Raw genomic sequence first — 12,678 nt, forward strand, 5'->3', positions numbered from 1 at the left:
GAAAATAATATGAGCTAATTGGTTGCTACCGTGATTATATTTTTATAAGAATGAAATGACAGGTATAAATCGTATTACATGTATTTTGTTCGTAATCAATGATTATTATTTTTTAACAATGATGGCAATTACGAGGAAAAAGTGATTGGACGTCGATAATATGGGTATTATCTAACATGTACAAGTAACTCTAGATGTCGCGAACTACACGAAATTATTTGAATGTATCCCACTGAAAATAAGCGCGAAAACGTATAACCTTGTAGTTCTGTCACTTGGTGTAGTGTGTAACAATATTTATTAGTGAGTAGTTAAAAACTCAAAATCATGACAAGTTTATTAGATCTTTGTGAGCAATATTTTGGAGCTCGTGATTTTTACGAAGTTTTAAAAATTTCAAGAAAAGCTACCGATAAACAAGGTACGTAGACATAACCTATTTATGCAAACTATGATTCTAAACAAAACATTTTTTAGTGTAACGTTCTTCTTAAACGAAAGTTAGAATTGCATTTATATATCAGATAACAATTATTCTTAACTTTTTTCTAGTGAAAAAAGCATATCATCAATTATCTCTCCTTGTACATCCTGATCGTGTTGAGGAGGATATCAAGGCAGAAGCAACAGAAAAGTTCAAAGTTCTTGGACGAATTTATTCTATTCTCAGTGACAATGAGAAGCGTAAGATTTATGACCAGTCTGGACAATATGACGAAGAAAGCGAAGAAGTTATGATGAGAAATTGGGCAGACTATTGGAAGTCGCTCTTCAAAAAAATCTCAGTTGAAGATATTAATAATTATGAAAAGAATTACAAAGGGTCTGAAATAGAAATCAAAGATTTGAAGCGAGCTTATATGGACAGTGAGTAAATCTTCTATAATTTTTACAAGGAAATTACATTAGTAAATTTAGTTTATTAAAACAATAAAATTACTTTGTATAGGTAAAGGAGATATGGATTATATCTTAGAAACTGTCCCATTTACTAGTTGTGATGATGAACCAAGGTTACATAGTATTATCCAAGGTCTCATAGAGAAGGGTGAAGTTCCAGAATACAAAGCTTTTACAGAAGAAAATGACAAGAAGAAGCAACGTAGAAAACGCAAGGTAAGTACCAAACAAGCAGAATATAAAATGTTACCTATGAATTTCGTTCATATAATTAAATTACAAATAGTTATGCAGATTTATACTTTTATGAACACAAGTAGAGAAATGAAACGTCAGCAGAAATTTAATTTCACATATTAGATATTATAATAAACACTCATTTAGATATCTCACATATTTGTGCGTATCGTGCATATTCAGTGTATTTTGGTATCTTTAAAAATCTGCAGTTAAAATCTTATGAAACAGAAATTTTTAATACTTTAAATATTTCTATATGATTACATTTAAAACCTATGTAATATGTTAATAAGTTAAACTATGACCTAAAAATTATACTAACATATAATTACTTAACGTAAGTAAGTACTCTGTTTTTTACATACTTCCATTGTGCATACCTAACAAGTGTAATTTTCTCGATGTCAAATTTGTCGAAAGTAAACGATGTGCATTCGAATGGCAACGTGCTCGTAAATTTAAACGCGGCACCTCACCCCTTCAGTTCCGCTATAGATCACTTTAGAGATCTGATGAACAAGTGAGCAGTACGTTATTTTCAAGCTTTTCTATTTTTATCAATACATAGTACTGGTTCACGATTGGAAGCAGTAGTAGGAGGTGGACTAGTAGTACGATTGGGAGGGGGGAATACTAGTAAATAAGTAAAGAGGGAACGCAAGAGAGGATTCAGTCTACAGAACAATTAGATCGGTTCTAGCTGATCGCTAGACGTCGCAGAATTTTCGGCTAAAATCCCTACCACGATGACTGCGATTCTTTAAGTTATTCAAACATATGAGAGCAAAATAATGATATTCATATAAAACTTTAATTAAAACGTATGATATTTTAAACAGTGCAATTGTACATTAATTTAAAATTAACAAAAATGGTTGGCATCGTCGGACTATTCCTATGCGCTTTATTGTGTGCTAGTGTTAGTGATGTACAAGGGGCGTGCAAGCAGTTAAAGAACGATGACATGATAGAATATTCCTGTACGGGTGGACAATTGTCTGATTTGGACAATCTTCCTGCATCGACTGGAAAAATTCGAATTTCTCACATGCCAATTCAACGAATAACTGCGGATACCTTTTCAAGGTTTGGTTTGGATCTCTGGGTCCTAGGATGTTCCTACTGTGGTATAATGGACATTGAACCGGGAGCCTTTGAACATCTAAGTAACCTTCAACAATTAAGCTTTGACAACAACCATTTAACCACTATAAAGGTGTCTTGGTTCAGAAAATTAAATTATTTGACGTACTTGGACCTGAATTACAATAACATAGAGTCTATTGAGGATGGCTTGTTCAAAAATCTACCCGGCCTTGTCGACCTAAGATTATCTGGTAATCGTTTAGAATGCCTAAATCTTGTAGACATGTCACATTTAAAGGGATTAAAACGAATCTTTCTGAGTGAAAATTCCGAATTCAAGTGTCCAAAAGCTGTCAGTGCTTTTCTCGAGAAGCGTGGAGTAAGTTTCGATAGCGATCCAGAATGGAGTAGAATTCCAGACGATTTGATTTATCCGGAAATACCATACGATTACGATGAAGAGAGCAGCATAGAGGGACAGAGTATAGAGGAGCAGTCCACGCCACTACCTGCTCACCGCGAAAGATTGCATCCAACTATAACACCATCTCCAATTGCAACAACACAATATACCCCACCACCGTTCCGTACAACCGAAGAAGTAGTTTATCGTCCACATAATTCTCCAGATTGGAGAACAACTCCAAGAACAGACGCAGACCCCTACGAAAACAGAGCAAAAACTACAGTTTCACCATACGACATCAACATGATATATCACCAATCAATCCCAGAGGAATATTGGAGAACAACTACAATCTTGTACGGAAGTGGAGGAGAAGCTACAAATCCATCATATGACGAAGATACAAGAGCACCATATATTCCACCAAGAACCGTTGCACCAATCGAACGAGTAACATATCCACAACGTGAAACGACGGACTACAGCGGCCAAGACATAACGACCTTGAGTTCTTGGCCAAGAACCTCGGAATCCGTCGGTGCTGGTGGCGAATACGAGGTCTATCCACCCTACAGAAACCAAGACAAACATTACACAGAACAGCCGGATTATTCAAACCCACCTAACTCAGTCCTTTTGGCATCGAGCCAAATACCACCTCATGTGGAGCTTAACACAGAGCGTTCTATGGATCCCTATTCTGGTTGGTCTGCAAAGAATAGTATACCATCAAACGAGAAGTATCCACCTACATCTGTACCCAATATCGAAAACAAAGCATCAGAAATTTCGGTTCCTTCTTCATACACGACTCAATCCATTCACTCTATCCCACATATACCAACTGTAATGGTTCAACCTGCTCATCCTGAAAATGTCTATCAACCGCCGTACTACGACCCCGCGGTCACTGTTCATTCACCGCCATCGGTGAATAATTGGCCACAGCAGGAGGAAGGGACATCGGCAATCGTGCAAATTGAAACGACTACCGATAAGCCATTGCCTAATTGTACAACCAGGAGTTTATCATCGTCGAGCCAGAGCTCCATCACGATGATCATCGTTTCCGTTCTTCTTGCGATTCGCGTCCTTGTGGAGGGATTTTAGCTAAAAGTCTCGTTAAGCTATTTAATATTTATCTGTATATTCTGATGGAATCTCCGACAATGAATCAAGTTTTCGTTGACGAATCGAATGTTTGCGTGAACCTGTGCGGATGTATTTGCTCTCGCAAGCACCGAACTAGAGTTGAACGGAAGGACGTTTATCTAATCGCAGACTATAGATCGGGTGATTTTATAAGTGCTGTTGGTTTCGTTCGTTTTCGGTTTTGGATCAATTTTCAAGACTTTGTTTATCGCGATTCGCTGTCAGAGGAACCAAACGAATTGATCGATTCTTCAGAAGTACCGCGGAGCCTGCAAAACCCAAAGCGTATGTATAGTATACTGCAATCTTGTTGTTTGTGGTTTCATTGACTTAATTTTGGTCTGTTGTAGACGAACCACGTGATCTTATTGTTATTCTATACAGGTGAAGAAACTGTATGGTTTGGTACATTAATGTTTTTAATGATGCAATGCACAGGAATGTGTATAATTTACCAAATCATACAGCATCATTGTTGTGAAATTACAACCATGTCACATTGGTCGTGTTGTCGGACCTTAAGCGGTTTATTTGCTAGTTCTGCACGCTCTAAAACCTATCGAGAAGATGTGCATCGTTTGTTTGCCAAGGAGGAACGCCAAATATGATATCTACGGGGCGCGATGCTGAATATCAATTGAAACAGTAACAAGCGACGAGGGCCAATGCAATGTATCCGGTGTGCTAATGAAATAATTACTAATGTCGTTCAATCTAATGCTGAGCGTTATGTAACGACCTTGACTGGTGTACTTTATCGAGATGTGCTGCGTTTCGTGTTTTGTCAAAGAGCTTAACCCTTTCATATCTGTGACGAGATATCTCAGCAATATACGGCGATGCTTACATGCGATGCTTTGAACCGTACGTTATATCTTGCGTGTTTTTTTTTTTTTCTTCTTTAACTCATTAATGGTCGAAGTAATGGTGAAGTAAAGCGTAAATTGCGTAAATGTACATGTAGTAACTTACATGTTGATTTCTGAGAAATCAGAGATGTTTAGCTAAAGTATTTTGTATAGCTTAAACGAATTACTTTAGGATTACATTGTCATCTTTCGCAGATCTCAAAAATTTGTTCTTTTTTCATATTAGGAGAAAAGTTTTGAATCAGAAGTCACTCTAGGTCGAAGGATAAGGGTTAAGTACAGTTAGAAACTATATATTGATTTGTACAGGTAAAAAAGTATTAGGATAGTAAATATTTTGCAGATGTTTAATTTATAAGTCAGAGATTGGAACGAAAAAATTTTCATGATTGAAAAAGAAGAGTTTGAATTGAATGAACGGATGAAATATCGACTCATAACAGGGCAAGGTACGACGTAACTTATCCATAGATTGGGGTAAAAATCAATTTAAGAAACACCTCGTGCGCAGATGCGAAGGGGTTAACGGTGCTAAGGGTAGAGCATATTGTACTGTCAAAAAAAAAAAAAAAATATTCATATTCGTATTGGATATTAAGGAGATACTCCATTTTTTAAAGAATCAGTCCGTTTTTATACTCGTTCTTCCGAGATGCTATAATTTTTCTTGCATCATTGAGATCTGTTGAGTTTCCACCACAACAAATGGAATTATATATTCCATTAGAAAAATTATGTGTAATTTTTTCAAAATTCAATGTATTTTATTTTATGTTGTTATGTTATTACGTTTCTGTAAATTACGTAATAGAAATTAATGTGTAATATTAATTCTTACAATTAATTGCGAAAGAATTAATTTATTAAAACTATACACAACTGGAAAAGCTATTTGTATTCAACATTAAATTCGCGTTCTCTTCGTTGCAACAGGTGTATTTCACTCGTGTTAACTGATCGATGCTCTCTTGACAGCTCTAAACAGTAAACAGGCATCGAGAGCGCTTGTCGGAAGTCCCGATTGCGACATTCGAATCTTGAAGCGTATCGGTTGAAGGGTCCATCATGGACTCGGTATCTATCGATCTGAACAAGTGCATGCACGTGCATTCATAATGAGCGTAATAGCAATGACGTCGTGAAAACTGAGGAAACTGATAGGAAATGCGAGTTAGAGTACAGTACAAAACACGGTTTGATTTCTACGTTTTGTATTTTTTTTTTTTTTTTTTTTTCGTAGACGTATCAACAATTAGTAGAATTTATTTTGGTTTATTTTTTATTATCTTTTTCTTTTTTCCAAGAATTTTAAAGAATTTCTTTTTTGATCATTTTCGAGATTATAGTTAGTCGATATATTTTATATCGATATTTTATATATATTTAGAAGTTTTATGGTATCGTTATCGTATATTGTAGACTGGTATAAGGTTTTCAGAAGGAGTGATATAACTTTGGTTTTCTGGTTTTTTAATCTTATTTTTGTAATCTTCTGATCGATCTGTAAACAACGGCTCTTGACAGATTCTTAGAATCTTTTTCTGATGGATTTCTTTCAGTTTACAGGTAGATTGACATTCCATTAATTTGTCAAATTGAACAGAAGTTCGAAATTTGATGAATTATTTCATCGATCAAATTTCTCCTTTCTTCTAAAATAATAAACAAATCCAATGTCTGTATGAGTAATATTAAGAGTATCACAAATATACACGAAAACTAATAATTTATATCGTTTGTTTAAAAATTGGAATTTGTTGATTAGATTTTGAATCTGATTGACCAGGCATTTATTGGTAGGGTACCCACTATTCGAGTAAATCTCCCATTTTCTGAAGCATCATTCGTAAGAAACGATCTCTCATTTATTGCAAACAATCTTGTTCAAAAATACCGTCAAATAGACGTTGCCAGTATCATTTTTAATTTTTAACTTAAGTGTAGTTTCGAAGAACTTGTACAATTTCATGTTGTCCATCATGCAATTTAAGAAAGACAAAAACCCATAAAAAAGATAAATTCCAACCTTCGCTCCTATGTAAGAAAATATATGTGTTTTGCCAAGATTAAAATATCTTCTAAACTAGTGATTTTTCGACATAAATATTATAATGCTATTTTGCAAGAAATAATAAACTGCATCGATTATGCATGAAAAATTGCATACATGATCTACAAATTTAAAAAAAGCGTATGTTATCTTGTATTACGTATACGCGTCCATCTGTGGAACAACTAATTACAGCAGATTGTGTTCCCCTCGAAACCATTCGCTTTCTTCTTTGTCTGAACTATTTCTTTATGTAGCAGATAATTTATCAATAATTTATAGATTAAAATTGGACACCCTGTATATGCATTACCATCTACAAGTCATCGGACATTTGTCTACTTTGAGCAAAACGACTGTTAGAATGTCTACAAATACGATACTTTCGACGTTACGTAATTTCAACATTTGACGTAAAAACTAACTTTAGCTAACTTTATCTCGTAATAAAAATTAATGGTAGTATAAACTCGTGCATATTTTAATTCGACTGACTGACTTATGGGTAGACGGTAAAAATCAGTTCGGAAGATCGTATCTACGTGCTAACAATCATTTTGCCCAAAATAAACAAGTGTCCAGTGACCTACGGACCGGAGTGTAAATGGTTGCTCCAATAAAATTTGTCTCGACTCAACGGAACGCTTCGTTTTTGCGATAGCTAAATCGATCGATAATACATTGTGGCGAGTTATTTGCGAATGAAAGGTGTGCCAAAATATCCACGTTTGACGTGCACACGCGTGCATCCGAGCGAGTGCAGAGGGTCGCGCTTCCGCAACCTTGAATTACCTCGTCTCCCAGTGTCTAGAGCGAACGATACATCTGGCCGCGAGCCTGGCGCTCCGGAAATCACTCGAATCACGAAATAATTGAAAATAGTCATCGGGTTCGAGGCAGCGCGCACCGTTGCATAACGAACTTCCTTCGAGACCAGTCATCGTTCTGGAATTTTGTGAGAATTAACCCTGCTAACGTTCTCGATAATCTAGAGCCATCGATGTTACGATTGCTGCTACTCGTTTAACAACGCGTTAATATTATCCGGTGATAATGACAGACCTTCGTTTCAATCTTCCTCGATGATGTTTACACGACGTGACGCATCTTTGACCTTTCTTCGACATGGTTAATTATTGCTTCAATAACACGAGTATGTTTGAAAAAAAAAAAAAAAAAAAAGAAAAGGAAAGGAAATAGCTATGGTAATTACATGGATGTTATCATCAAGCGATGGTTTATGAATGGGTCTCTGGTTTTCTTCAAGATGATAGCTCATATTTAATTTCAGCTGAAAGATCGTTTTCTTACCTTGTTCCATTGTTTGATATTATATATTGTATGTATGTTAATATACACTGTTGGCTGTAAGTATCAGGGCACCTACTAATATTTGGGACAAATTGAATGTTTTTCATTTTGCTTTTATTTTTTAGGTATTTTATAATATAAGATACCAAATAAAATAAAACCTGTTTTTCAATAAATATAGTAAGTAGGCACCGTAATCCTTATGGTCGACAGTGTATCTTCATCGTTCTATTTTAATTCATAATTCAAATGCAACGCGCTTCACAAGGAAGTGAGGACAAACGAGGCATTATGATCAGCTAGCTTCGCATCTGGTGGTTGAGGTTTAACATTGGCATGTATCGAGCTGCATTTCAATTCCTACCAGTAATAATAATAGTTCCTTCGCCGCTTGACGTTTGAATCATGCAGCTCGCTCGAATACTTAAACAAATATATCACAGTCCTTTTAGACTCCATCTTAAAATTGTAACAGAGATACAGAAGAAGAAGTAGTTCATCACGAAGGAGCCTCATTTATTCCCACGTTGCATTTGTCGAGTAAATAAATAATAATTTTTCAAATAAGAAAGAGAGAGAAAATAAAAGCGAATAATTTACGAAAATGGAATGTTGATGATATGAGATAAAATATGGAAAATGTGACTGAAAATATTTGGAACTAAAAATCTAATCAGCAAAGACAAATTGATCATCCGTCGCACTTTCTTAAATCATTATTACATAACAAACGTATTTGTTTAGTTGCACGAATCTTTGCATGAAAATAACAATGATGTCAACGGGTCGGAAATAAATCTTCCTATCTTGATCTAAAAATTGTTTCAAAGTGTTGGTATCATCACACGTACAATTAGATCAGACAAGGGGAACGAATCTAGGTAAAAGCAACAAGATTTTGCCGATTAGATCACTGCCTAACTGTGGTAATACAACAAGCGAAACCAGAGAAGCTACGATTACGAACTATTACATGATTTAGAATGTTTTAGTTAATTTGGTAGTTCTTGTAGTGATTTATGATTCTCCAAATTGTCCTCTACAATGGATCTATTGAATTCTCGTCTATAGGTAGAATATTTCCTGCATTGAAAAATGAGGTGCTCTATTATGTTTGCAGCAATTGGTACTTATGATTGTTCAATACGTAGAAATCTAAAATTGTCTTATTTGCTCGCCTTTTCTTCGAGAATGTCTCCTCTTACATACGATTAGCCATTTTTGCATAGATGCAGAAAACGCGTTATGAAAAGGGTAACGGTGGCGCGAGTTTATTGGACAAATAAATATATTTTTTTATACAATTTTATTAACCGCTTTGTAGATAATCAAAATATTGGGATTACTTAACAAGCCCTGAAGTAAATTCTAGACTCGGAACTTTATATTTATATCGAATATCTGTATTTAAAATTTTGATATTTATTTCTCGGGTTGCGATATTTCCATTCACAGCTTTAATATCTAAAACTTCGTATAAATTTCGATGTAAAAATATGCGAAGGATGGGAATTTGCCGCGATATTATATATTCACTAGGAAGTAAAAGATTGTAGAAAGAAATATATTTATGCGAATAATTCACGCACTTAATACAACCCTCTGATAAATTTACTATGTATACGAGTCTATCTTTTGTACTCCGCGCTTTTCATGAATAAACTATAGATAAGCGATACATGAAGAAAAAGTAAAAGGAATAACTTGCGTCAGGTCGATCTGTCAATTTGTCACTGCCTTCGTAGTTGGACCAGGCCAATTCTCAAACAATGGATTTGTGTTCTCTCATCGAATTTCAAGTCGAATGTCATTTCGATAAGCGAGTGCATTTAAAATTTCGCGAAGCGTTGTGTAATCGCCTAACATTAGGCCGCTCCTCGGATGTACTTGCCAGAAATTATAAATAACGGAATTTCCTCAGCACCGAATTATGGAGTAGGTCACTGGGAATATGGAACATCATCAACAAGCATGAACCATGAACAGTCGCGTCTACTTTTAATGAGACAGGCGTGTGTTATGCTTCAAAGATTATAGGAACCCCACTATTTATAAGGCTCTGTTCCTTTTAACTAAACAACAAATTATGTATAGGCAGTTTTGTGTATTTTGGTGCGAACATGAAACTGATGATTCCGCAATGCAACTTAGGTTGAATATTGTAATAAATTTGTCGAAACGTAGAGATTAATCAGTTGAGATTGCGGGTGATCTGGACAAGCTATTATATATTGATATATTGGTTTTGTCGATAATCCGTACTGTCTAAAAGAATTATCTTTAACAGTATACTATGTGTGTTATACGAAATATTTTGAAATTTCGTTAGTATCACAGTGAAACTCGACTGTCATCGTTATATTGGCAAGATTTGAAGGGAATCGGAAAACGTATGTAGACGTTCAAAGATATTTATTGCAAGTGTACATTCCACAAATATTGTCGAACTATTTGGACAGTAAATTATCGTATATTAATGAGAAGCCAGTTATATTAATATTATATATTTGAGACAACTATGTTTTCATATTGTATCAATTTTTCGCCAAATTTATGTTTGCAATAACTCTCTTATGAGTTCTATATACATTCTCAGCTTGTGTTTAAATTTTACCAATATAATGATGGTAGTTGTGTCTCATTATAGTGTTAATGAAATTTGAAAATGTTTTATGTATATATGTATATAGAAGCTTTTTATGGTAAGTGTCCAATGCTTCCATGAATCATTATATATTGATTTATTCTACTGGTAAATCGTAAAGATATTCCTTGGATGTGTACATATAAAATACATAAATACTTTTTCAATTAATCTTAAGCTGTCTAATTGATTTATACGCTTCTATAATAATCGTGAATTACGAATGACTGATATTTGCAAGGTGTTCCAAAAAGTTGGAGTCAAATTACAGTAGCATGTAATGCTCATCAGAACAGGCAAAGAAGTCTTAATAACTACAGGTCCCAATATCATCAGTAGACTGCGGATTTCTATACATTTATAAAAAATATAAAATTGTAAAAATGCACATAGTATACAAAAATGTACAAAATATTCAAAGTATAGTAGTTAGTAGATACTTAATTTCCACTTAATAGACTTCATTTGTTTAATTAGAATTATTTATAGAAATAGAAATTTGTATAAAAAGAGCCGAAGCGTAATCATTAGTTTCGAAATTATTACATCCATTTAATGAGTTAATAAGAAGCTCGATTAACTAGCAGCAACAGATACCAAGAGATCGATAAATTTGAAGCTGTGCAGCTCCAGTACACTTATTAAATAAGTTAATTACGCGCACTTGACGACACGCGTAACCCTATTTTCGATGCCTAGCCATACGCCTATCCTCGAGATTATCGGAACCGGTTGCCTTTCTACTTCGTTTCTGCTCGTCAGCGAGCACAAGTTAATTTTAACGAGGGGTCATCAAAAGTGGAAGATAATAAAGAATCTGGTTCCTCGATTCGACTTCTGGCGGAATACCGATCGTTTCTATTTTCTACGCGAAAATTTTTCAAGTCCGTGATTTTTGCGTACACTTCGCACTCCACATCAGAAGTGTTCGATGTTTCCGATGAAATTATTATTCGCTCTGTACACTGTTTGAATAATATTGCAGTCAGAGTCAAGAATTAGAATTGAAAATTGAGACGGTTATTATACTTGGTTGAGAGCAGCGGTGTTGGATACAAATCGATAGAAATTTGCAATTTGATCATAATTGGTTAATTTAGAAATGTGGATCGAATTTGGGGAGAATGAAGCGTTCATCAAAATAAGGAAAAAGGTCTTAAGATACACGAATTCCAATAGTTAGATTTTGTCTCTTTTCTAATAAAAATATCTAATTTCTAGACTGTAATAGATATTTTTACATTTTATTACGTTATTCCATAACGAAATATTAAATTTGTGAAAAGAAATGTTTTATTCTTTAAATAACTCCAAATATCAATTATTCCACAAACGAATGAATCGATTTTCTAACAAAATATATTAAAAATATATGTCAATAAAATATGTAAATTAATTATGAAAATTATTGCATATTATCAAGGAAATTAATGGCGTTCATTTTTATTTCCAGTGGGCGAAAGAAGCAGAGGAAGCTGAACGTCTAGAAAAGATGCTGAAGATCGAAAACGAGGAAAACGCAGCTGCAAACAATTTGGCGTTGGCGATTCAGAGCCGTAACGAGGCCAGAGCGAGTCAATCTGACAAATTCTTCGATTCTCTGATCGACAAATACGCGAACATGGCTGGAAAATCGACGAAGAAGAACTCGTCAGCTATGAAAACCGTAAAAACCACGAAAAGTACGAAGAAAACAAAGAAGAAGACGTAGGACGATAGAGTTTTTTCGCACGAATCTTTCCCTCCACATTAGAATATTCGCGCGACTTTTATAACTTAAGTATCATTATAACTTAAGTGATCGAGAAGAGCCATTTTATTGTACATCTTTTTTAAAGGAGGAAGGAATGATCATAATTAAGTTTTGTAAATTTGAAACGTGTATATCATCTTTTGATGCCATTGTACTGATTAGAAATCCATAAATCAGTGATGGAATTCTTTGTAATTATATGTAGGTATGTCCCACTCAAATATAAAATTGAAATATATATATTAATTTTAAAATTTACTACAGAAA

General features: G+C 34.5%; 1 protein-coding gene across 4 annotated transcripts; it reads left to right on the forward strand.

Annotated features, from left to right (window-relative positions):
• Positions 1-216: 216 nt before the first annotated feature.
• Positions 217-12,669, forward strand: LOC126870501 (dnaJ homolog subfamily C member 9-like). Of its 4 annotated transcripts, XM_050628285.1 has the most exons (4): positions 217-421; positions 553-867; positions 950-1,116; positions 12,112-12,669. In XM_050628285.1, exons 1-4 carry the CDS (start codon positions 328-330, stop codon positions 12,367-12,369), a joined length of 834 nt encoding a protein of 277 aa, XP_050484242.1. In that variant the 5' UTR covers positions 217-327; the 3' UTR covers positions 12,370-12,669. The 4 variants fall into 4 exon arrangements, with proteins under 4 accessions (XP_050484242.1, XP_050484241.1, XP_050484240.1 ...); XM_050628284.1 differs by lacking the exons at positions 217-421; positions 553-867; positions 950-1,116 and adding exons at positions 1,792-4,069; positions 4,135-4,463 and having other exon boundaries at positions 12,112-12,322; XM_050628283.1 differs by lacking the exons at positions 217-421; positions 553-867; positions 950-1,116 and adding exons at positions 1,792-4,069; positions 4,169-4,463 and having other exon boundaries at positions 12,112-12,322.
• Positions 12,670-12,678: the final 9 nt, after the last annotated feature.

Source organism: Bombus huntii, chromosome 10, assembly GCF_024542735.1.
Source record: "Bombus huntii isolate Logan2020A chromosome 10, iyBomHunt1.1, whole genome shotgun sequence".
NCBI classification, from domain to species: Eukaryota; Metazoa; Arthropoda; class Insecta; order Hymenoptera; family Apidae; genus Bombus; species Bombus huntii.